This window comes from Daphnia pulex, chromosome 12 (genome assembly GCF_021134715.1).
Source record: "Daphnia pulex isolate KAP4 chromosome 12, ASM2113471v1".
Lineage (NCBI taxonomy): Eukaryota > Metazoa > Arthropoda > Branchiopoda > Diplostraca > Daphniidae > Daphnia > Daphnia pulex.
In genome coordinates, this window is record NC_060028.1 from 55,360 (window position 1) to 78,460 (window position 23,101).

General features: G+C 39.7%; 6 protein-coding genes and 2 long non-coding RNA genes across 12 annotated transcripts; 7 read left to right on the forward strand and 1 right to left on the reverse strand.

The window, feature by feature from the left end:
• On the forward strand, nt 1-1,807 carry LOC124210068. 2 transcript variants are annotated; one of them, XM_046608369.1, is made up of 7 exons: nt 1-171; nt 237-338; nt 413-654; nt 710-878; nt 933-1,077; nt 1,142-1,363; nt 1,422-1,807. In XM_046608369.1, exons 1-7 carry the CDS (start codon nt 154-156, stop codon nt 1,550-1,552), a joined length of 1,029 nt encoding a protein of 342 aa, XP_046464325.1. In that variant the 5' UTR covers nt 1-153; the 3' UTR covers nt 1,553-1,807. The 2 variants fall into 2 exon arrangements, with proteins under 2 accessions (XP_046464325.1, XP_046464326.1); XM_046608370.1 differs by having other exon boundaries at nt 2-171; nt 951-1,077.
• A 1,772-nt stretch (nt 1,808-3,579) lies between these two features.
• On the forward strand, nt 3,580-8,031 carry LOC124210067 (cell wall protein DAN4-like). 2 transcript variants are annotated; one of them, XM_046608368.1, is made up of 12 exons: nt 3,580-3,727; nt 3,824-3,952; nt 4,024-4,655; nt 4,767-4,949; nt 5,937-6,078; nt 6,152-6,476; nt 6,601-6,788; nt 6,857-7,003; nt 7,097-7,136; nt 7,274-7,461; nt 7,619-7,785; nt 7,853-8,031. In XM_046608368.1, exons 5-11 carry the CDS (start codon nt 6,016-6,018, stop codon nt 7,781-7,783), a joined length of 1,116 nt encoding a protein of 371 aa, XP_046464324.1. In that variant the 5' UTR covers nt 3,580-3,727; nt 3,824-3,952; nt 4,024-4,655; nt 4,767-4,949; nt 5,937-6,015; the 3' UTR covers nt 7,784-7,785; nt 7,853-8,031. The 2 variants fall into 2 exon arrangements, with proteins under 2 accessions (XP_046464324.1, XP_046464323.1); XM_046608367.1 differs by lacking the exons at nt 3,580-3,727; nt 3,824-3,952; nt 4,024-4,655; nt 4,767-4,949 and having other exon boundaries at nt 5,597-6,078.
• Nucleotides 8,032-9,079: 1,048 nt separating this feature from the next.
• LOC124208840 lies at nt 9,080-9,809 on the forward strand. The gene is made up of 2 exons (XM_046606715.1): nt 9,080-9,351; nt 9,412-9,809. The coding sequence occupies exons 1-2, from the start codon at nt 9,135-9,137 to the stop codon at nt 9,630-9,632; spliced, it is 438 nt and encodes a 145-aa protein (XP_046462671.1). The 5' UTR covers nt 9,080-9,134; the 3' UTR covers nt 9,633-9,809.
• Nucleotides 9,810-10,732: 923 nt separating this feature from the next.
• Nucleotides 10,733-15,132, forward strand: LOC124208826 (CUB and sushi domain-containing protein 2-like). Of its 3 annotated transcripts, XM_046606707.1 has the most exons (12): nt 10,733-11,015; nt 11,078-11,214; nt 12,206-12,356; nt 12,422-12,569; nt 12,675-12,859; nt 12,922-13,083; nt 13,162-13,195; nt 13,346-13,551; nt 13,706-13,872; nt 13,946-14,584; nt 14,648-14,768; nt 14,855-15,132. In XM_046606707.1, the coding sequence occupies exons 3-9, from the start codon at nt 12,294-12,296 to the stop codon at nt 13,868-13,870; spliced, it is 963 nt and encodes a 320-aa protein (XP_046462663.1). In that variant the 5' UTR covers nt 10,733-11,015; nt 11,078-11,214; nt 12,206-12,293; the 3' UTR covers nt 13,871-13,872; nt 13,946-14,584; nt 14,648-14,768; nt 14,855-15,132. The 3 variants fall into 3 exon arrangements, with proteins under 3 accessions (XP_046462663.1, XP_046462665.1, XP_046462664.1); XM_046606709.1 differs by lacking the exons at nt 14,648-14,768; nt 14,855-15,132 and having other exon boundaries at nt 10,786-11,015; nt 13,946-14,024; nt 14,094-14,198; XM_046606708.1 differs by lacking the exons at nt 10,733-11,015; nt 11,078-11,214 and having other exon boundaries at nt 12,203-12,356.
• A 149-nt stretch (nt 15,133-15,281) lies between these two features.
• On the forward strand, nt 15,282-16,187 carry LOC124208829 (mitochondrial cardiolipin hydrolase-like). The gene is made up of 3 exons (XM_046606712.1): nt 15,282-15,606; nt 15,687-15,871; nt 15,928-16,187. Exons 1-3 carry the CDS (start codon nt 15,368-15,370, stop codon nt 16,140-16,142), a joined length of 639 nt encoding a protein of 212 aa, XP_046462668.1. The 5' UTR covers nt 15,282-15,367; the 3' UTR covers nt 16,143-16,187.
• A 468-nt stretch (nt 16,188-16,655) lies between these two features.
• On the forward strand, nt 16,656-17,727 carry LOC124208831. The gene is made up of 4 exons (XR_006880629.1): nt 16,656-16,729; nt 16,793-16,932; nt 16,990-17,201; nt 17,443-17,727. It is a non-coding gene; the product is annotated as an uncharacterized LOC124208831 (long non-coding RNA).
• Nucleotides 17,728-17,864: 137 nt separating this feature from the next.
• On the reverse strand, nt 17,865-19,695 carry LOC124208623. Its single transcript, XR_006880532.1, has 4 exons — nt 19,581-19,695; nt 19,353-19,497; nt 18,970-19,290; nt 17,865-18,171 (listed from the first exon to the last, which is right to left on the reverse strand). It is a non-coding gene; the product is annotated as an uncharacterized LOC124208623 (long non-coding RNA).
• A 658-nt stretch (nt 19,696-20,353) lies between these two features.
• LOC124209130 (centromere/kinetochore protein zw10 homolog) lies at nt 20,354-23,095 on the forward strand. The gene is made up of 6 exons (XM_046607007.1): nt 20,354-20,552; nt 20,613-20,815; nt 20,880-21,634; nt 21,697-22,382; nt 22,439-22,719; nt 22,784-23,095. Exons 1-6 carry the CDS (start codon nt 20,516-20,518, stop codon nt 23,024-23,026), a joined length of 2,205 nt encoding a protein of 734 aa, XP_046462963.1. The 5' UTR covers nt 20,354-20,515; the 3' UTR covers nt 23,027-23,095.
• The last annotated feature ends 6 nt before the right edge of the window (nt 23,096-23,101 follow it).

A 23,101-nucleotide genomic window follows, 5' to 3' on the forward strand; every position in this document is an offset into this window, starting at 1 on the left:
GGCTGATCCCGGCCTAGAAGTTATAGTATGCCATCAGTCATGATTTGAAGTTACAAGTTCACTCAAAACTCTGAAGATTGAAAGTCTGAACTTGAGTTATTATTTCATTTTGAATTAGTTTAGTTTACGTATTTCAAGATTCAAATTTTTAAAATGCCGAAAAGAACTGAGGTAAAAAAACAAACAAAAAAACACTTCCTCGCTAGTTGAAAATTGGTTCACTTTTTAAAATTCAGGTGGACAAGTTAGGAAAAAAAGGGAAAGCAGATGCCAATGAAGTCAAACGAAAACAGTCCAAACCTACAGAATTAAAAGAAAAAATGCCGAAAAAAACTGCGGTAAAATAAAAACAAACAAACCAAATAAAACACTTCCTCGCTAGTTGAAAATTGGTTCACTTTTTTAAATTCAGGTGGACAAGTTAGGAAAAAAAGGGAAAACAGGTACCAATGAAGTCAAACGAAAACAGTCCAAACCTACAGAATCAAAAGCAGAAGCAAGCAAAGCAGTCTTACCTGTTGAAGAAACATTGTATTCTCTTCAAATGGAGAAACGTTTGCTAGTCTCAAAATTGAAAAATGAGAAAAAAGAATTGTCTGAGATGAAAAGTGACTTAAAAAACTTGGAATTTCAATTATTGCGAAATCCTGAGAGGTAAAATTTTAATATTTTTTAACCGTTTGTTCAATAATTTTTACAATGTCTGCAGAAAAGAAGAAAAGTATTCAGAATTGTCAAAGAATGTTATGATGTGGTCCGAATGTTTTGGCATGGTCATTGAACAAGCCAATTGTGTCAAAAAAGAGGACTGGGAGTGGCATATTCTAGGCACTGTTGATGAGTTGAAATTTGAACTCACTATAGTTTGTGCAAAACAAGTAAGCCAATTCACATCTTTATTATGCGATTATGTAATTATTCTTAACTTTGAGCTTGACACCTACTCACAGGAAACCTCTCTCAAGGGTTATGTAAAAAAATGCACTATTGAAACTTCTGTACCTTGCAAACAAGAGCTTGAGCAATGGTTTGAAAATGTTGAATGCAATGTTGAGCAGATCTTCAAAGTTTTGAAAGGTGCTGTTTTATTTATTTGTAGATTTTAGTTGTATCAAATATTAATGTAATTTGTAATACCCAGGTTATAGTGAAATGAATAATGCAAGGACAATTGGACTTGATACTTGCCAGGAAAAGTTTCCTTCTCTAATTTCTGTTTCTCAGCTTGAAATGTCGGAAGGTATCACTGTTGAACTGAGCAATGAGGATGCTTATTTTTATAAGATCCAATGGAAGCTTGAACCTTGTCCAAAAAATTTCGCGAAAGTGATTAATTATTGTCGCCTCGCATGTACTGAAGATGGTACAATTGTTATTCAGTTACACTTACGAATGAAAATAATTCTTTCTATTATATTTAGGTGAGAAATATCTGAAAAATAAGACTGAACTGTCAAGTATCAAGAAAAAATTAAGTAGTTCTCCTGTAGAAATTATTCAACTTTTGGCCAGTAAAATCGACAGAGCTCTTCAGAAAGAAAAAAGTTTATAAAAACCTTACAGCACAGATTATGAAAAGCGCTTATAATTTCCTTTGTACTTGAGCTTTTTATTTATCTGTGACACTTATGGTGGAGATATCACTGCATTGCTTTTTTTTTTTTGTTTTGGCAGAACTGATCTCTTGAACCACTTCCATCCCCTTTACAACTCGCCCAAATGCGTTTTGTTTATTTCCAAACAACAGTTGAAACAGTGAAATATCAAACAAAACAAAATACTGAAATAAACTTATGTGTATCAATTGTCTCGCATTTGAAATAGCCATATCTAATTCATCGGCAGACGACAGTGAACCCTTTCCTCTCAAAATCAAAATCAAACTTAAGCATACTTTGTCTGGCTGGAAACTTATCGAGCAGCGTTGTTCTCTGTCGGTCGTCGCTTCAAATAATGGAAACTGTTTTTAGTGAATGAAAGTCGTAGATGAATTAGACCACCGGGGCACCAGCACACAGAATGCAGCGATTTTTATGTCTAGTCGAGCTCTTACGACCTTCTGTCGGTTAAGTTTAGCGCTGCCCTTATAAAGAAGCAGATGTAGTACAGTACGTAATCACATCCGCCAACGACCAGTCCACTCGGGAAATCCACGTCTTGAAAATACTTGAACACGCGTGATCCGAACATGAGTTATGAGTACCAATCCACTTTCACCCAACAGCAGCAGCGTTTGAGAAGCCGGACAAATTTCTTAGACCTACGCTTCCTTTGGGTATCGGATTAGTTTGAATCATTACATTGGTGATGAAAGTCGATCCCCTTATCAACAAAATTTAGAACGGGAAAAGGTTGGGAAAATATCTTCACTGCAGCGACCGCGTCGCCAAGAATTTTGGTTATTTGCATAAATTATCTAGTTAATCTTATTATTTATATACTCATTCAAAATTACTGCGTTATTTTTAAAAAATCAACGGCCCGAATCGTTTTGTTTACTTATTTGTTTTCATCGGAGAGACCCATCTAACGGTCATTTTAATAGACTGAAATTTCACAAGAATAAGATGTTGTCTATAACGTAACGATATTTCTAGGTAATAGATATTAGCATTTCAGCAATAAAATAATAATTCCATCAACTTCACCGACTTTTATTATCATTAAATAATTAATTAATTATATTTATTTCTGAAACCCTGCCTTCTCGCCGCCCTGGGCATAAGTGGCTTTAAGCCAATCATAATTAAGACATTCTGAAACGTCCGCAAACACCCTATATAAACGAACCTCCACCACCTGACCACGTTATTGTGTATTCATTCGACGAAAATGGCTCGTGAAAAGCAGACTGCTCGTAAATCTACTCTCGCGGCACAAATTGCTGCCATGAAGCAGGCCCAACTTGCCCGGAAGAAACTTACAGTAAAGGGATCGAAGCTTACTGTCCGTAAGACAGTAAAAGAGGAGGGTGCGAAGAAGAAGAAGGAGCGTTATCGTCCTGGTGCCCTTGCGTTGAAGGAGATACGTCGGTATCAAAAATCGACGAATCTTCTTATCCCTAGACTTAGTTTTCAACGTTTGGTTCGAGAGATTGCCGAAGAATTCAAGTTGGATTTGCAATTTCAGAGCGGTGCCATTGGTACCTTGCAGGAGGCTAGTGAGGCTTATCTGGTGGGTCTTTTCGAAGACACCAACTTATGTGCCCTTCATGCTAATCGTGTTACCATCATGCCAAGAGATATACATTTAACACGCCGTATACGAGGGTATAACAACTAAAATCCCATCTCAGACTACCAAACAAAAACAACGGCCCTTATCAGGGCCAACAGTTTAATTGGGAAAGGAATTGCATCCATTCTAATTTATCTAAGAGGAGTTTTATAGAAAAAGAACCGCTGGTCGTTCATGAGATTTCGCACGTAAACATAATATATTCAGAGCTATAGAATATTCTAAGTATTCTATAGCGATAGCTCTGATATATTCTCAAAACAAAAAAAATATTCGCAAAATCGCTCCAAATCTGAACAAGTCTGTTTTTTTTTTTTAATTTGGCAACGTCGAGCAGACGAATGTTACACGTGCAAAAAAGAATACGAAAAATCGCCATCTCGTCGAGTTTACTTTACGACTTTACTTTTGAAAACAGAAATAGTTAAAAGATGCATTATGAAAGAATCAATTATTGTTTGAATCTCTGGTTCTAGTTCAACATGGACTTGTAAGTTTTAAGATTTTCAACTTCTTGTTTTGGTAGGTGAGAGTGGTAAACCCCTTGCCTGTGGTTATATTCCGTTTTGTTTCATCATCATATAAGACTAGATGGAGAAAAAAGTTTGTGAGCCACACTTGAACATACAGGAAATGCAAGATTGATGATTTCCACTTCCAGGTTACCAACTTTGATGAAAAGCATTTTTCTCTTTTCCCCGCCAGTCAGTCAACGGTGATTCAATATTTGTTCCCCATAAAGTTTCTTTGTGTTAAAACTAACATTGACAATTTTCTTATTCATAGGTAGAATTTATCAAAAGTATAATCAAGACACCTTAAACAGTCAATCATAAGTTACCTAAATCGATTTTCCAAACTCAACAAGTGGTAAAAGCAGTAAAAGTAGGAATACCAGTCAGTGACTGCCGATTCCTGAATGCTTAAACTAAAGTGTGTTGTAACTATACTATGTGCAAGAAAGAAAAGTTGTCGTATTTTCTAATACTTTTGAATCCAGTTTCATCCTACCACGATGTAATAGGTGTAATGTAGTTGTAATATATATTACATCGTGATCCTACAAAGGGAAACGAAAAGGGCCGTTCAGCTTTTCGACAAGTTGAGAGGGACCCAGAAAATTTTAACCCCAATAATCCCCTTAGTTTCTTCAGTCCGAACTCGTGTGGCGGGGAATAGATTTAATTCTTTAAATGCTCTCCAGTGTTAAGAATGTTAAAATTTATTTTGATGGGGTTTTGACCGTTTTGTATTGGTTTCCTTTTTAATAATTGAGGGGTTGTAGTTTTGTTTCTTTTTTTTTTTTTTATTATAGCCTTTCTTTTTGGCCGAATTGGAATTTTCGACGCAGGTGGTGGCCGCCGTGGATCACTGGATCCCCTGCCGGATGCGCAGCTTGGCGTTTCAGAACATGCTGGGTAAATAAATGTTTTTTTGTCTATTCGCTTTTAAAATTTCCCGTCCGTCCGTGCATTGAAATAGTTCTTTTGTGTCAATCATTTCATTGTCTTTCCCTTTATTTGTTTTAGTGAAATTCCCATGTTGGGGCTGAGATAGTGTGGCGAGAGAAGCGGCCAGTGGCTGCCAATTTCTGTTGGCTCAACCGGGTCCACTGATGAAATAGAAATAACAACTTATTATGTCCCAAACGCTTCCCGCCGAGCTGCCACTTGCCGTTGGGGGGAAATGATACGCTGCAATTATATCGACAAGTTCGTCCCCTTTTTGATCTATGAAGCGCTGGACCAACTGTCCATATTTAAGTATTTTATTTGAGAATTGTTTTTTTAAAAACATTTGTTTTCTTTTACAAAAATGACACCAAGGAAGATTGGAAGGGCTTTGTTTATTAACTAGGGTGGATTGGGACTACGTATTAGCTGTCGTTTATTATCTCATGCCGGACAACATTAGAATAGAAATAATAGGCTTTCAACATGCAATGCAATGAAAAAGACAAGAGCTGAAATACCTACGAGATACGGACATAGTGCGAGCCCAATTTTGAAATTTGACGTCGGTCTCGAATGACTTGATTAGAACCTGCCACGCCTTTTTCTGTAGGTTGGATTAAACTTTAAATTCTACGAATTGAAGACGAAATTAAAGAAAAAAGGGATTTTAACTAACCGTTTTTAAGTGTGTTGACCAATCAATGCGACCAAAAATGATTCGATTGTACAAGACCAAAAGTGTGCGGCTGTAGCCGACCGATTTGTGTCGACTACTGTCGTAATTGTCATTCGTTTGGTTCGAGTGGCAAGTTTAAATCAGAGGGTGGTGTCGGGAGGGGGTTGGAGCTCATTAATCACCCGAGCGGAAAACAGACGCGTGCGTCATTTTTTCACCAGCAATGTAAAGCATCAGGTTTCTATAGAAATAAAAAAACAACTGCGAGAGCCACACACTTGTGGATTTTTTCCCTGTTGGACGACAAAGGGAATAGAGAATCAGCACGGGGCTTATCCTGGCCGGCCAGCAACAGAGAAACGCAGATGCTCATCGCAGACCTCATCATATTTTTGGGTGTAACTCTGCTCGTTTTAGTTTGTTCCCCAGTCCACCAATCAGAACTAGAGTTTGGGTTTTTTCTGGCTACGTGTCGCCATTTCGGTTGCCATTTTTCTGTCAACCTGGGACGACCATCCCAACTGTTTCTAACGTCCCTCCCTCCTTTTGTCCCCCGTTTCTATCGATAGGAAAACTGAATACGACGGGCATTTAAATGACGACCCATTTCGTCGTTGGATTCATAAACCTTCGAACCTCCCGTAGAAAATGAAGTTCTTTCCTATTTTCTTCCTTTTGGCTGTCGTCTTCCTTTTGGCTGTCGCTGCTGGGGTAAGTTGCGTCTCTGAATTTCTCGTTTGAGTTTCGATATTTAACCTCAAGCCCATTCCCACGTCCAAAACAGGAGGCCCTTGGCGAAATTTGCAATTCCCGGAAGACGACAACAAATCTGATAGCGAGACGAACTTGGCCCAGTCAAATTGCCTCGACGACGGCCAAACCGACAACCAACACGACGACGGCCAGTCCAAAGAGCACAACAACCGCAGAGTCATCCACTGTTTCGACGACAGCACCAACAACAACCACAACAACTGCTGTGACAAGCACGACGAGCATCCCGTCGACAACCACCACAAAGTCCAGCAGCACCATGAGTTCAACATCAACAACAATGGCAACAACAACTCCTTTGCGGCCGATTTTTACATGCGCCGTTGATAAACCAGGTAATGAACATATGATTCGATTGCCCAACAAACATGAGGTTGAAACGACAAAGGAATCGAAATTTTTCTCGTTCAATTGAATCACAAATCTGACCGTCTCTACAAATCCATTGCTGGAGCGAAGCCTGCGGAAATATGTGCGGCGACGCGACGTCGGCGACTACCGGTGTTGTCCAGTCTCCCAACTTCCCCGGCGACTACGGCAATTATTATCAAAGGTATTGCGCTGTCACCATCACCGCCCCAGCCGGATGGATGATCCAACTGAACTTCACCACCTTCAATGTGGAAACTGATGCGGCCTATGTTCAGGTAACGAAAAGAAATCGATACATTTCAAATGTTTAGCGTTCGATCCACATTTGATTTGAAATTCTCAGATTGGTGGCGAAATGACTATAACCGGAAACGAAATTCCCGCTCTAGTCCCCGTAGCATCCGAGACCATGTTCATCAACTTTCTTTACGCTGCCAGTAGTAAACCCACCAGCGCCGTATTCAATTGGCAGGCGACCCTTTCTGTGACGGTAAATTTCATTTTGCATCAACAATTCCTTCAACGATTATTTTTTCCAGTTTCAAACGTCATTCAAACATTCCATTTTCTTAAACCTCGATAGAGCGACAGGAGTTCTTGTTCCGTTGGTAATCCAACATCAGGTAACGCCCCCAATTATTTGATGAAATCACTTGAACTGTTAACTCGTATGAGGTAAAAAATGTCAAATGAACGAAATTGTTTTATTTTGTTTATTTGTCTCGTGAATCTACGCGTCTGTGAATTTCAATTGCGGAAGCCTGCGGAACTATGTGCACCAATGCCACGTCAGCGGGCACCGGTGTTGTCCAGTCTCCCAACTTTCCCGGCGATTACGGCAATAAGCGAATGAATTCATGCTCCGTCACCATCATCGTGCCAATAGGAAAGAGAATCCAGCTGAACTTCAACACCTTCAATGTGGAGACTAATGCAGCCGTTCTTTTTGTAAGTAAATCCATCGATTTGTATAAATGGAATTTCAGCATTTTAGTTCAAAGCCCAATTTTTTTTCTAGTGCACTTATTATTTCAAATTTAGATTTTTAATTTTTAATTTTCACCGTATTCGGTGGAATAATTAGACTAATTATTTGACTTTTCAGGTTGGAGACAAAAACACGACTTATTTGAACCTTGTAAGCGGAAACACAATTCCTGCAGCAATCACCACATCATCCAACGTCGTGTATATGATCTTTAATTCCTATGACAGTAGTAAACCCATGGACACCATATACAATTGGCAGGCGACTTACACTGCTGTGTAACGGTACGGCATCTCACAGACTATCAAAATTTTAACTTCAAACGCCGGTTCAATTATTTTTTTGATGCAGACAACCACAACATCTCGGCTCATTTTAAGAAATAAAAACGACGACGGCCGATGAAATAAATTTCTTGACTTTTCCTTCACTCGCTGTGCTTTATTATCAAACACAGCGCCGTGATTCGAAATGATTTACATTACTATTTTATTATCAATTGGCAAACAAATAAATTTATTTAGTCCCTTAAAGTTCCTTTTCCTTCCTTATGCCGTTTCAAAAGTTTAACCTACTAGTCGACTCCTTTTGATGTCCTGCTCGATCGTGAATCCTCGTGACAAAATTGAATTTTTCAAAGGGATTTAAAATTCTCCAACGAAGATATGGGCGTGTTGCCGCAAGTGTTTTAACTTTAATTGCGATGGGCAGCAATTTGTGTGTTCCCTGGGAGCCCAAAAATGTGACAAGGTCTAGTTGCAACTGGACAGGAATTCAGAAGCGAACGGCATTTGCATGATGGATTATATAAAACTCTTTGGCTTTGATGCGTTCGAGTTGGTAGAATCCCCATACCGTACAAAGTTTAAATGCCATTCGTTTGTTTGAGTAAAACTAATATTGGCAATTTTCGTATTTGTAGGTAGAAGTTTAATTAATTTAGAATTTAAATTAACAAAAATATTTGATTATTTTAATTGCTCCTTGAAAAAATCAGTCCGTCACGATGCTGGGACGAAAAAATGGGAAAAATCAGACGTAGAATCACAAAGGCCCTGCAGTTGCGTTCACTTCACACCCACCAACGCACCGGCCAACCCAGGCCATGGTTGTAGATATAATGGTTCCCACTGTCTGTGTTATAAGGTCCCATAAGAAAAAAATTGAAAGTTCTCCGTCAATGATCTTTCCTCAGGGCATGGTTACTACGAAAGTGCTGCCATCTGCCCACACAATCTCTAACTGAATGGCTTACTGCAGAAACGAAGAATTCACGTTTTAATGGCGGAAATGCAGATTAATGTAAAATGACACGCAAACCATGTTTCGTTTTTAATTGTAAATCTTCTTATAACAAAGAAAATGAAAGTCTTGCGTTTTTCCATCCACCGAAGTTGTGTCTAAATTCCTGGCAGGAAATTATTAAAAAGCCAGGACTCACTTGCCAGTCCAGAATTTGCAGTATTCATTTTGAAGAGAACGACATACTCAAAGGGAGAGAAATTCAAGGCGTGTTTTACAGTTATCCGAAATGGAAATTAAAATCAGGTGCTCGGCCCAGTAAATTGCTAAGTATTCTCAAATTTTAATTATCCATGACAATGTTAAGTTATACTAATACTGCTAATTCTGTATGTTTCTAACAGGAAATGATGTCAGCGTACTCGAAAGACCTGCTGCAAAGAAGTATGTTCACAGTGATAGGTTTAAGTCACCATATCGAAATATAACAGCAAAGTCTAAAGCTGCTAATCCTAAGCTGCAGTTGGACAATCAATCATTTTTGTCGAATAACAACACCGATGTATTTATCCCATCACATGCAAAGAAGTCAACGTCAAATAGCATAGGTAAATTAAAAACTAAGTGTAATAAGATATTTTTTTAAAACATGACATGTTATGTTACAGCTATACACCAACTTGACGCTGAAAAAGGAAAAGTAAATGATATGGAAGCAGCTGAACCTGTGGCATTACCATGTGTAACAACAGAAGACATGTTCCAGGAACCTACTTCTGATACACTCCTACACATTCCACCTGAAAAAGAACTACAATCTGAATCTGAATCTCAATTGAGAGTCCTTTTTTTTGTGACACACACCGTGCTGACTCGTATCCTTATTTAATAATGGAATTCGTACAAGTTAGATATCATTTTGAATCAAAGCGTTTTCAAGAACGTAATTTGGCAGAAGTTGATAGTAACGTGCGACAAAATTTCAAGATGGCAAAACTTGCTTAATTTTTTTTTTCTAAATGTAAATTGTATGTATGTTAATACACATTACAAGTTATAAATTGAACCAATGAAATCTATTGTTATCATCTGAAATTAATCTTAATTAGAAAATCGTCAATCAATCTGTTTAACGGATGCGCAAAGCCGCAAAGTACGCATAGCTCTGATTTGTTTACGAGGGACTTAGAAAATTTCTGTGTTGTTTCAGTGTAAGCTTCCACCCTTCCAACACCAGGTCGCGGGGCTGTCGCAGTAACCAAAGATCACAAAAAAATCAGCTGCCTTATGGGACCTTATAACACAGACAGTGGGAACCATTATATCAACAACCATGACCCAGGCGGGCAGTTGTTGCATGGGCTGGCATTTGGCATGGACGAAAACGGGCAACGGGTAAGGGAATTAGAACATTTGTGGAACAAACAAACAAAACCGCTAGGAAAAGAGTTAGGAAAATAAATTTGAAGAGAAAATTGCAAAACGAATCTATTTTGAAAAAAAATATGGCAAATTGGCAATATCCATCAAGCACAAGCAGACGAATATAAGTTAAAACCAGAAGACAGAAATGTATGGATCTTGTGGCATGGTTGTAGCTGAAAAATTACCTGAAACTAGGGCTGTAAGCAGTTAGGCACTAAGCAACATGTATTTTAATGAAACTTCTTGCAAAAAATTAAGAAAAGTATAAACTTTTCTAGAATCTAGTTTACTATAGATTTGCAGTCTCTGTGGATCAATATGGAGTCGTTCAGTTTCAAAAAAGGTTGTGTCATAGCTGTTGAAGAAGAGTTCAGCAGGGTTGGGATTGGGATCCTTCATTGTGCCTTTTAAAATAGGTCCTTATTGGTCTTAGTAATCTTTGGGTTTACTCACACAGCTGGTTGACATGGAATACATCAACGTAAAAGTCTGATGGTTGTAAGCTAAATACGTCAAATTTTCATCATTTGTTTGCTCAATTCTCTGACATTTTAAACAGGTCTTATTAATCGGGTTCGATTTAATAATTTTAGAAGTTCAAAAATTTACATGCTAAAAGTCATTTGAAATATGTGAAACGACAACACCAGTCGCAACGAAAGAAACAACTTCCCCCACAACTTGTGCAACATTTATCATTGCCAAGAGCAGAGCAAACAACAACATCGACTGCCCCAACCACTTCATGATTACCCTACCAACACCTCAGAATTAATTGAACGTTAAATTGAGTTTCTGATTTCATTTACAGATATCTCAAACCATTGGCAAAAGCGTTATTCTAAAAGTAAGACACATTGGTAGATGTTTAATCATTTTATCTAAACCTTGACTTTCCTTAAAAAAAAGTTTCATCCGACTACAAGAAAGGGACTGCTGAGCCTTTCGACAAATTCAAATCGAGTGCAGCCACCCAATATCGTTCAGGTGGAATCGCAACTTCCGACACAGGTGCTGGACACGAGGTTTGACGTTTAAGAAAATGGGTAAATATATTGTTCACTCTATTCGCTTCTTAAATTTCACGTCTGTGTCTTTCTAGCCGAGCATTCCTCACCGTATTATTAGTTTCGTCAGATAGTTATTTAATTCATAGGCAAAGTAAAAGATCATTTTAATTGAAAACGGAATTTCAGAATTAAAGACAACAGATTTTGACTAACCATTTCCAAGCGTTGACAATTAACTGCTACGAAATGATTGCCTGAAAGTCTGCGCCTGTAGTCGACCGATATATGTCGACTACTGTTATACCTGTATCATTATTGTTTTCTCTTTGAGCAGTCAGTTAAAGGCAACTAGTCACTCGCCACACGCAACGTGTTGGCAAACCAATGGTAGACGGGAGGTTGGTGGTGTCGGTGGAAAGGGGGGTATGCAGTTGCGATGAGGAGATGAGTTAATTAATTACCCGAGCGGAACACAGCCGTGTGCGTCATTCCCACTTGTTTTTGTTTCCATAGAGAACAATGTAAAAGCAGCAGGTTTTTAGCGAAACGAAAACTGCGACAACGGCTGTGGCCTTGTTTTTCTTTTTTGTTTACCAACGCAGATCCCTGCTGGTCTGTTTTGGATCCGGTTCTTTCAAACATCTGCATCCGTTTTCAAATGGACTAGATGGCTTTAAACTGGGAGGAGAATTTGATGACTAATGGGCACTCACGAATACCCCCCAGATGTGTGGATTCTATATGGCCGAGGGGTAGTGCGAATCAGCACCGAGCTTATCTTGGCCGGCATCAATGAGAACACAGATGCAGACCTGATGGTGGGTGTCCTTGTGAGTTCCCTTCTCCTTGTCAATCAGAAGAAGAAGGGTTGTTTTTGTTTTCCTGGCAACCTGGCCTTCGAAAACAACCTTGGCAACCCAAATGCGGCACGTGCCGTGTTTGGGTTGCCAATTCCTATCAACGTGGCACGCAGATCCCAACTGTTTCTAACGTCCCTCCCTTTTGGGTCCCACTTCAATATCGATAGAGAAGAACCGGATCCAGCGGGCGTATAAAAGACGATCCATTCGTCGTTGGATTCATAACCCTCACAATCGTCTAGAAATAGAAAGAAAATGAAGTCCTTTCCTATTGTCGTCCTTTTGGCTGCCGTCGGCCTGGTTGCTGTCGCTACTGGGGTAAGTTGTTTTGACTAAATTTATCTCTCTAGTTTGATAATTGGCCTGTCTTTGCCGGTTGGCAGGCGAATTACACGATAGTGCCGATAAGCGCAGCGACAACAACAACCAAAGTCGCCTCATCATCGACGCTGTCGACAACAACAAAAACAACTCCAACTCTTTCCGGGCCGATTCTTTTTAATTGCACTGTTTCTAGTAATTCTAGTCCAGGTATGGCGCACAATTTAATTGTCGGATTAATTCGATTTCAATATAACTAACGGTAACACGTGAATCTACACGTGACTACATATTTCTTGGTTTGCGAACGCCAAGCCTGTGGAAATGTGTGCACCAATCTGACGTCAGCGGGCACTGGTGTTGTCCAGTCGCCCAACTTCCCCGGCGATTACGGCTATGAGAACAAGTATTGCGAAGTCACCATTGCTGTGCCAGTAGGTTGGATGATCCAATTGAAATTCACCGTCTTCAATTTGGAGACTTACGTCGGCTATATTGATGTAAGGAAAAGAAATCGAATTTCAGCGTTCGATGCTGCTGTAAAATTGGTTTGTCTTCTCAGGTTCACGATGAATCCTTGATTCTATTGTCCGAAATAACCGGCAACACAATTCCTGCCCTAGTCCCCGCAACCATCAACAAAATGAACATCCTCTTTTCAACATCCACCAGTAGTAAACCTAGCACCGCTATATACAATTGGCAGGCGACTTTCTCTGTGACGGTAAATTTCATTTTGCATCAACAATTCCTTCTGCGATATTTTTATAATTTCAGACTTTTCATTTTCTGGCCTCGATAGAGCCAAGGGAGTTCTTGTTCCGTTCATAATCCAGGTAACGCCCATTCATTCAATGGACTGATTAGAATTTCAATTTCACTTTTCAAACGGTGCAAAATGTTTAAAAGGAACGAAATTATTTTATTTTGTCTATTATTTGTCACGTGAATCTACGCGTCTGTGAATTTCATATGTGAACGCTAAGCCTTCCTTGAAGCTTGCGGGAATATGTGCACCAACGTGACGTCAGAGGGCAGTGGTGTTGTCCAGTCTCGTAATTTCCCCGGTGACTACGGGAATGAGGCCAGGGATTGCATATTCCCCATTGTCATCATTATCGTGCCAGCAGGAAAGCGAATCCGGTTGACATTCACCACCTTCAATTTGGAGACTAATAAAGCCTTTATTAATGTAAGGGTAATTCAGTTTGCTTTTATTGAAATGCTAAGCCCAAAATGATATGCCCCCCCCCCTCCCTTAAGCCCCCTACTGTACTTCATATTTATTTTTATTTTAATCTTCTTGGTGGAATGATCGCATAACTTTTTTTTTTAACTTCACTCAGGTTGAAGACAGAAACACGACTTATTTGATCGGGGCAACAGGAAGTACAATTCCTGCAGTAGTCACCACAGCATCCAACTTCATGTACATCCGGCTTGATATGTCTTCCAGTACTACCCCCACCACCGCAACGTACAATTGGCAGGCGACTTACACTGCTGTGTGACGGTATGCTGGGCTTCACAGCTAAGAATTATGACTTTAAACGTGGTTATTCCATTGTCCATTTATTCTTGAGCAGGTGTAGATGCAACAAGTACAACACCTCGGCTGACTACAATGAAAACAACTACCATCAAATAAGTTCCTTTGCTTCCCAGGTATTATGATGCAATAGAAACTATTGGAACGAACTATTAATTAGCCGGAATCATTCAAAATGCCTGCAGTAGCCGCAACAACAATTGAAAACAGGCGCATACAGCGCTCATTTAAAAAGATTTCCAGTTGTTTTATTATCAAGGAGAAAATAAAAATTCAATTTGATCTCCGAATCAATTTTAACTGAATATACTTTCTCTATATTAAATGACTTGCGACTAATAAAAGGCAACCATCACGCTTCCAGCTATCCGCCCGGCCGTCTAGTTGTAACGCCGATGTCACGCCAAGGGTTCATCATCATTCAAAAATAAAATTTTGTATCTGATGTCTGATGGGATGGGAGGTCGTCGGTGAAATGACTTTGTTGTTGCTAACGGAATCATTTCAAATTTCAGTTCAAGAAGTTTATTCCTCCCGTGGGATATTACAACCAAATTCGACAGCAAATGAAACGACTCTTTGTGGTGATTTCACAATCAATGCCACACCAGATGATCATCTCATGCAGATCTCCTGCTCTGTCATCAATTTCAACAGTAGCGAAAGTGTTTTATATGTGAGTTCAGTTCTTCATTTTCTAATTGCTGTTGTCGTCTATTACTGTTCTAACGTTCTATAGATTTACGGCGGGATATCCGATTTGGATGCGAATCCGCCAGTATTGAACAGGATCTACTGATCATTCCATCCAGTTTTCCTGCTCTTTCGATAATCTTACTAACCCCAATAGTGATTTAGATGTGAGCCGATAACTTCACATACTTTAATAATGTCTAAATGATCCTCATATTGACATTAAGATTACAATTTTTTTATTATAGGCTAGGTCATGTATTCCTTGGACATGGACTATGTGCGTGTGCCTGTAGCCATCAATAGAATATATTTTTCAAGTGATCCTTATCTGGCGCTATTGAATCGTTTCACCAACGGGAATCAATTTCATTGCAATTGGAAACTGTTCACCATATCAACGACCAACGATTTCAAGAGTTATTAGTTATTAGAGTTATCGCTGGATTCCTACTGCTGGAAAGGGATTTGTATTGGGAACCAATAAAGGTCATCTCAAGGTGATTGATTGAGATTCTTTTGGGATTTTTATTCGTTTTTTATTATTTTTTTCATGTGTAGAAGCTATGAAAATTGAAAATACATTTCCCAGACGCGTTTCTAAAATGTTTTATTTTTTCCGAAACTTTGAAAACTGTTTTTAATAACCCGGCAACGTTGATTTATTTTCCCTTCCCTTTCAAATCCCATCTTCGTTCTTCACACGTTAACGTCTTGTTAATTTATTTCCTAGCCAAAACTCGTTAAAGAAAAGTTTATAAACGAAATGAATTCGGTAGAAATCCTTGGTTTTATCCCCAAACTTGGTCTAGTCGTAGTAGGAATTGTGTTGGTTGAATGCACTCGGCAAGGCTTGAATTACCTGCAGCGAAAAAATTCAAAGCCAGTGATTAGACAAGTGATTTTCTTTCCTGATAAACAAATTGCCTGTAAAGACTTTTTCGATTCAGTCGAAGGCTGTTCTAGGATTCGCTGCGATTTCAGCCACACAACAACTGGCTTCAGGTTGGACATATATGAGTTTTTTGTGTGTCGGTCTATGAATGTAAAAGATAACCTTTATTTTATCACTTTTTGCAATGCAGGCAACTACTTTCCCACATAAAGTCAGCAAGGAAATCTATCGACATTGCTGTTTATTGCATCTCTTGTTTTGAGATTGCAGATGTTGTGTTGCAACGTCACAAAGTTGGAGTCAGAGTCAGAGTGATTACAGACCAGAGCATGGAGATAGCTTTCGGATCCCAGAATCACCGTTTTATGAAAGATGGTAAAGGACTTTATACAAATTTTAGGAAGCATGCTTATTTTCCACTTATCAAACAGGGATCAGGGTACATACCAACAAACCCCCATTTCTAATGCACCACAAGTTTTTTATTATTGACGATGAGCTGCTTTGCTCTGGGTCCTTCAACTGGACTTCACAAGCTGTCACTGGTAACAACGAATCTGTCATAATCACTAATGATCCCTGGACCGTTGAACCTTTTTGTGCTGAATTTCAAAAATTGTGGCAAGAAACTAAGCCTGGAAATTAACTCTTGTATTTATAGCTAATGCAATAGATTTTCTGTTTATTCTAATCTTCACCTTTATTAGGGGACTTCTTCTTTACCTCTTAAAGGGACCTTGAAATTTTGTTTACCAAAATTTCACTTTTAGCACTTGCGATTCCGATACCTGCTCAGAGACAGTAGAACTCCACTATGCGACAATAGAAGTCCAATAAGTTCTTGAATAAATTCTTTAATTATTTTCATGATCAACAATAGAACTACATTGAATTTTAAATATTTTAAATGTCCGACGATAGAACTCCAACGATTTTAAAACTATTTTCATGTCCGATAGTAGAACTTCATTGAATTTTGAATTTCTCCCGACAATCCATCCATCCTTGATTCCTTTCCGTACAGTCAAACGTGGAGGAATCTTTTGGCTCCGTCAGTAGGTGGCTAAAATCAAGTTGTCCCCCAGGCCCCAGCCGCCAGATGACGCGAGCGTCTTAGAGGGGACGAAATTTTCGCCATTTTGTTCCGAAACGCCAAGTGAAAAGGTTTTCCAAATTCGTTACGGAATTGAGAATTGAGATGTCGATCTACATTTTCAGCATTGAAATTGAATGGTAAATTCTAGTTTGGATTTCACAAATGTAATTAATCTTAGACGTTGCTGTGTGAATTTACAGGCAATCTGGCATATAATTTCCATTTGGCCAAATAATCGATCACGTGGACTGAAACTGCTTTCCATTTGGCCGAAATTTCGTCGGTTGTTAGCTGTACCTGTTCGGATGTACGTCTCATCTTACGCAGAAACACTACTGAGGTAGTAGAGTAATGTTGTTGATAAATTTCCCTTCAACGATGCTATAGATTTTATTAGTTGGTATTCAGGTTGGAGATCCCGTTGCTTAACTGTTGCAGAATGTGAGAACTCAACAAAGTCTGAGCTACATGGCCGGCATCATTACAGTGATTTCGTTGGAGCCAGCTGGTGAAATGTGTGATCGAGTCAAGTTGAGCTGCTGCTGCTGCATGCAGTTTATCGAGCTGGTGTTATCCTGAAGTGTCATTGCAGGAAGACTATTTGAAATGGTAAGTTGATTGCATTTATTGGTTGTAACTTGGGAAGTCTTTTTTTTGTGAATCTTCTGATCTAAGTAAGACTAAAATTTCCACTACCAACTTTTTCCAACACTTAAGAATTAGATGTACAGAAGTCTCTTTTCATGGCATTTAATCTTCATTTAAAATTCATTTGCCAATGGAATCTTGGAAAAATGTCTGATGTCATTTGTTTTACACGATTTCTTTTGCATTCCTTTTATCCCCATAGGACTTGGTGATACTTAAACTATGCCTGTGCTGTTCAATGTGCAGTGGTTTTGCAGCCTGTTTCCAGTTGAGAGGTGTGATTATGCAGCTGATACAGGATTGAAGAAAAAGATCTGAAGTAGCTGTGCTGGTGTTTTCCTGAAATTGCTGTGCCACAGGAGTTGCAGATAGTGTGTTTGGTTCTACATAGAAGTTAATGTAAAGAGTTTGGAGATGATCAGCCACTTCTGCATATAACTTATGTAAAACTTCAAAGTTGTAAGAAATATACAAGTCAAGTGCGAAACATGATTTTATTATAAGTTATAAGACACAGAAAACAAAAAACTTTAAAAGGAATTGCTTTATTGTCCCACCTCCACCCACAATTCCACCACATTTTACAATCAAATACATACATACATACACTTAAGTTAACCCATTGGCTGCCACGCCATACAACCCGTAGGTTGTTCTCTACTCTCTACGCGCCATGTCTGAAGGATCCATGACCAAGGTGGGGTGGGGGACTTGCCATTGCTGACAAGTCCGGGCTGACACGGTGATAGGAGAACATGGAATGCATGCCTCAAGAATGGATCACCGTATCGACAAGGGGGAACAAAGGCGTGGCAGCCAACGGGTAAACTAACAAACAAACACATATTACCAACAACAAATGATGATCCGCGATGACATTTTGGAGATACCGGCGATGTTTTGGTGTCCGTCTTCTCAACGTCTGTATTTCCTGGAAGAAGACAAAATAATTCTCATTAAGTTACAGGACACATAAAGGTACATTTATCTGGTTTTTTTGCTCAAAACTTAAAAAGCGCAATTTTAATTGCTTAAAATTCAGCTATCAATACTGAGAACGGTACACAGAACAAAGCTCACTTGCTAGTTTGTCGAAAATTTTCCGGAAGTATACCGGAAGTAAGCAATAGCTCCTCAACTGTTGGGCTGTCGTCAAAATAAACCACAGATTCGTGATCCCCATGAAATTTGGGGTCGATCTGATATATTTTAAACGAAATCCAATTTTTGGCCAAAATCGAGAATTTTCCTGAACTATAGTTCAGGAAAATTTTCGAAACCGGAAGTACGAAATCGTACAAAAAAATACATGAACTTTACCACAAATTTTACGAGGATCACGAATATGTGGTTTGTTTGAACGTCGAATGAATATTTACTAAACTACTGACTGAAATGAGTAAAACCGGAAGTAGAAAAAATAAGCAAATATCGAAAATTTAACAAGTGAGCTTTGTTGGGGGAATGGTTATCGTCAGTTATCACTAAAAGATTACCACAAAAAACTCCCGATAAATGTTTAAGGAGATGTGCAAAGTAACTGAAACTGACTTGCTTTGACAGTTTAAAATTATCGAAAAGCCATCTAGCGGTAGAAAAGGAAACATTTAAGCAAGAAAGACTCCGTTTGATACTCAAGTGAAGAAGGGCCCGATTTAGGAACTATTACATAGACAGAGCTTAAATTAAGTAGATTATCTAAATAAAAAATAATTCAGTTGTCGGGTACCTGGGCATAATCCAGTGGTGAATTACTGCAGGTGTGTCATAGTGGACGGAAGCGATCACTGAAGTGGTCCAGTAACTCGTCACGTCAGTGAAGTGAGACAGCTTGTGCAGCAGTATAAGAAGGACGGAAGCCAGATGAGCGTGCGTCTCGAAGATAAAGATGGAGTAGAACGTTGTTGGAAGTCACTCTTCTGTCATGGACAAAGGTCGGCATTGATTCACGGATCTCCGAGCCAGGACCACACGATTCCATGAAGAAACTGCGTTGTATATATTGGCACTAGCGGCCCACTAGCAATCCCAGGATGCGATCCCAATAGTGCTGTAAAAACGAGATAGAAATTAAAAGGAAACTTTAAAACATTTTAGATTTTAGCATCTTACTTGAATCAACATTTTAGACCAACCCCCTCCAACTTTCCACTAAAGAACGGCTTCTGGAGGGAAAGTATGGCAAAAAATGCATCCGCAACAAGGCCAAATGAAGACCGGAGCTAGCAGTCAGCAAATACTTCCAGGATTCCACACCCTAAACACATGTGAAAATCACTAAAATTGAGTTCTAAGCAAACGGTAGCAACCAACAGGTTAATTAATAAAAATAAACAGTACCAAACATGATGATCCGCGAACGATGATGTAACGCCTTTTCTGCTCCTGGCTTCTGGGCAGCAACTTCTCAGTCATTATCGGTGACGAACGAACGACGAACGAAGGTGACGAGCTAGCCATAATTGAAGTCAAGAGTGAACCTGTTAAATTAATGAACAACATATAATGGGCTGATGAGATAAGCTGTAAAGTTATATGTTAGTTTGTAGAGTACACATTTACCTTTTGAATTGTGATTTTAAGTAGTTTTTAAATCTTTATGGAACAAGTAATGACGGAAATAAATGCCGAATAATAGGAAATAAATTCCCTAGTAGGAAACATAGCTTTGAACATTTTCTCCCCATAAAAAACAACATTGCGATAATAGCGACATCTAGCATCATCGGTAGTAACTCGCTCGAATTTTTGAATATAAAAAAAAAATTCCAGAATTTGTTATTGTTATTAGACATGTAAGAAAAAATTGGTTCTGCTTCAAAATTAAAAAGTGTAAATAAATATTGGCCCCTTTTTTATGGGGACCTTTTGACAGCAAAATACCTTCTTCCGATGCAACTGGAAGTCTCGGCCGATCGCAAAACATGAACCGCTCACTCTTTAAGTCATAAACTAGGTCTGAAAATTTAAAAATTTACGAAAAACAAAGCTCACTTAAAGTTTTTTCAACTTTTGGAAATGAGCCGGAATTAGGACTCAATCTCAGTGATTCCTGGTGATTCTGCTTCAATGTCATTTCTAACGGATATTTGTCAATCTGGCAACAGCATTAATTCAGACGAATATTCAAATGAAAATACTGCAACAGAAATCGACTTCTGCAAGGGACCAAACTACCTGACATTTCAAAAAGTCAACAGCTTGAAGAATACTTACTGATTGAAGAACTTTTTTTAGTTGTATATTCCTTGTTTGTTTCTTCTAAACACCCCAACATGGCCTCGTTAGTTTCGGAAATTTTGATGTCAGCAGGTGAGATTGGTTGTTGTTGTTTCAGAATATACATGTACTAAGATTTAACTCCATTTTCAGGTCAATATGAGAAAAGAGACTTGCAAACGGAACTCGAGAAAGTCAAACGCAAGATTGATGATGCAAAATTCCAGGTTTCCAAATTTGTTGAACAGCACTACCTGGATTTCGATCCTTTGCTTGTTCACTCAAGAGAATTGGTCGAAACATCATCCAAACTCAGCGAAGAAGTAGAGGAACTAGTTGCCAAGGCAGAGACTGAAGTAAGTCCATATTGCATAAACTTTATCATAATTTCAACAAACCTTTTCCGATTTGTGTTTGCAGCTCAAGTTTCAACTTGACAGCTCAACAAATGAGTTCAACTCCATCGGCAGTCAGATTAATGCTGCCAAGCTTCAAGTGCAGCTCCTGGAGAGGGTGTCTCGACTCCACACCATCCTGGAGAGTCTGAAACGGGTGACTGTTGAAGATCTCATTCTCTACGCAGAGGCAATAGCTGAAGCCGAATCTATCCTCGACGACGCTGAAGATCAAATCGACACTGAACTTGACATTTGGGGCAGTGTCAAGTTTGAAATTGAGTTGAATAAAGACCAGCTCCTGAAACACTTGGAAAACAGCTGGAACACGGAAATTCAATGGATTAAAAAGGATTCAATTACACAACTCAAACTGAACCCAGACAAGCTGAAAGACGTGTTTCAAGCCTTGGCCATCGTAGGACAATTGGACAGGCCACTTTACGACTGGAGTTCCCGTCTGTTTGAAGATATCCTCGTCCCCTTGACCAAGGCCGACACCGTCATCAGCATCGAAGAGAACCTCGAATTGACCGAAGGCGAACGACCCATCACCGAACTGGCTGAACTAGAAACAGCAGTGAAAAATATCAGTTTGACATTCCAGCATCTGAACCAACACCTGGATTTCGAACTGAAAGACGTCCGGGTTTTGCAACTGGTTGGCCAGCAAATAGCTGACGAATTCGCCAAACTCTTTGTGAAAACCTGCCTGAAATCAACGTTGCCATCCAGCAGTTCTCTGCTGTCAAGTCCTGAATACGAAAAAGCCTTACAGATGTAAGTTCTAACTTTATTTTAAAAGCTAAAATAATTCAATTGAATAACAATTTTCGTTTCAGGGTTGTCGGTTTGGAACAGGAAATGATAGACAATGGATTTATGACTGAACGAGTCATCGAGGAATTCTCCGTCAACGTCGACCTTTTCTTTGCCGACAAGCAGTGCCTGGAGAGTTTATCCCGAGCCCGCCAACTCATGTGCCTGGACCTGCACGACACGATTTACTTGAAGGACAACATCGAGCAGACGATAGTCGAGGAGGAGGAGAGGAACAACGCCGAAACGGCTCACTTGTGGAAGATGTTGAGCGAAGGCGGAATGGAAGTGAAATGGAGTCCCTTCCGTTTCCCCCACTGTCAAATCAGTCGCTCCACTCAGGATCTGATTGAAATGCTGACCAATCTGGTCCAGGAGGCTGGACTGAGTAGCGCCACCGAACGCAGTTCTGCTCGCCTCTTGTTCACTGTCCGATCCATTTGCGAGTTGTACGTTTCCGTCGTGCCGGAATACCATCGCGACGCCCTGGAGAAACTCCCTTTTCACGCTGCTGTGGCTCACAACAACGGCATGTACCTGGCCCATTCGATCCTGACGCTGGGCACTGGACATCTCATCAAATTGGTCCAGCAGAATGCCGTGCCCCTGATGGATTTGGTCGGAAAATTCAGGCAGTTGGCCGCCCACATTTTCCTGGAGCACATGAAACGTCAGCGCGATCAACTCCTGGCCATCCTCAAAGAAGCTGGTAATCAATTAGTAAAACATTTTTAAACTTTTCGTTTCATTTAACTTTTGATTCAGGATTCAACCGATTAGAGAGCGAATCGAAACTTCCGGCCAGTGTCGAAAAGGCTGGACGCCAAGTTTTGCACCAGCTCCGCAACTTGCAAAAGATTTGGCAGCCCGTTTTACCCCTGGAAGTTTACCTGAGAGCCATCGGCACCTTGTCCAACAGCGTCCTGGAGGAACTGCTACTCCGCATCACCACGATGGAAGATATTCCGGCCGCAGCGGCTCTACAATTGGCAGACCAGTGTCAAAACTTTACCAATACTTTACCCTTGCTCTTTGGCCCAGTCAACGTAAAATGAGTTCAAAAAGTTTCAACAGGAAATGAGAAATCTAATTTTAAATTTTTACACACAGGACGAAGAACCGGAAGACAAGACGGAAATGGTGGCACTAGTGCTTCAACACATTCACCTTTGGGCCAGATTTGAAGAGCTTCGACATTTACTGGGAGCCGGCCTGAGAGATATTGAAGGGCGTTGGTCATCCGGCAAAGGTCCACTGGCCGCCCATTTCGCTGCGGATGAAGTGAAACAAATGATTCGTGCCTTGTTCCAGAATACTGATCACCGAGCCGCCACTCTGTCCCGCATCAAATAAACTCTTTCCCTGGAAAATAAAATGATCGCTGGAATTGCATGAAATATAACAATTAAAAGTCTGAAAGAAAATTGT

What these genes read in the sequence shown, in the direction of transcription:
- LOC124208826 (XM_046606707.1), top strand. Translation starts at nt 12,294, where the DNA reads ATGAAGTCCTTTCCTATTGTCGTCCTTTTGGCTGCCGTCGGCCTGGTT. An exon ending in CTTACGTCGGCTATATTGAT is followed by an intron (nt 12,860 to 12,921) that starts GTAAGGAAAAGA and finishes TTGTCTTCTCAG; the next exon opens with GTTCACGATGAATCCTTGAT. An exon ending in CTAATAAAGCCTTTATTAAT is followed by an intron (nt 13,552 to 13,705) that starts GTAAGGGTAATT and finishes AACTTCACTCAG; the next exon opens with GTTGAAGACAGAAACACGAC.
- LOC124209130 (XM_046607007.1), top strand. Translation starts at nt 20,516, where the DNA reads ATGGCCTCGTTAGTTTCGGAAATTTTGATGTCAGCAG. An exon ending in GGCCATCCTCAAAGAAGCTG is followed by an intron (nt 22,383 to 22,438) that starts GTAATCAATTAG and finishes CTTTTGATTCAG; the next exon opens with GATTCAACCGATTAGAGAGC. An exon ending in TGCTCTTTGGCCCAGTCAAC is followed by an intron (nt 22,720 to 22,783) that starts GTAAAATGAGTT and finishes TTTTACACACAG; the next exon opens with GACGAAGAACCGGAAGACAA.
- LOC124208829 (XM_046606712.1), top strand. Translation starts at nt 15,368, where the DNA reads ATGAATTCGGTAGAAATCCTTGGTTTTATCCCCAAACTTGGTCTAGTC. An exon ending in CACACAACAACTGGCTTCAG is followed by an intron (nt 15,607 to 15,686) that starts GTTGGACATATA and finishes TTTGCAATGCAG; the next exon opens with GCAACTACTTTCCCACATAA. An exon ending in TCACCGTTTTATGAAAGATG is followed by an intron (nt 15,872 to 15,927) that starts GTAAAGGACTTT and finishes CTTATCAAACAG; the next exon opens with GGATCAGGGTACATACCAAC.
- LOC124210067 (XM_046608368.1), top strand. Translation starts at nt 6,016, where the DNA reads ATGAAGTTCTTTCCTATTTTCTTCCTTTTGGCTGTCGTCTTCCTTTTG. An exon ending in AGGCGACCCTTTCTGTGACG is followed by an intron (nt 7,004 to 7,096) that starts GTAAATTTCATT and finishes AAACCTCGATAG; the next exon opens with AGCGACAGGAGTTCTTGTTC. An exon ending in CTAATGCAGCCGTTCTTTTT is followed by an intron (nt 7,462 to 7,618) that starts GTAAGTAAATCC and finishes TTGACTTTTCAG; the next exon opens with GTTGGAGACAAAAACACGAC.
- LOC124208840 (XM_046606715.1), top strand. Translation starts at nt 9,135, where the DNA reads ATGTTTCTAACAGGAAATGATGTCAGCGTACTCGAAAGACCTGCTGCA. An exon ending in GTCAACGTCAAATAGCATAG is followed by an intron (nt 9,352 to 9,411) that starts GTAAATTAAAAA and finishes GTTATGTTACAG; the next exon opens with CTATACACCAACTTGACGCT.
- LOC124210068 (XM_046608369.1), top strand. An exon ending in TTATTGCGAAATCCTGAGAG is followed by an intron (nt 655 to 709) that starts GTAAAATTTTAA and finishes CAATGTCTGCAG; the next exon opens with AAAAGAAGAAAAGTATTCAG. An exon ending in CCTCGCATGTACTGAAGATG is followed by an intron (nt 1,364 to 1,421) that starts GTACAATTGTTA and finishes TATTATATTTAG; the next exon opens with GTGAGAAATATCTGAAAAAT.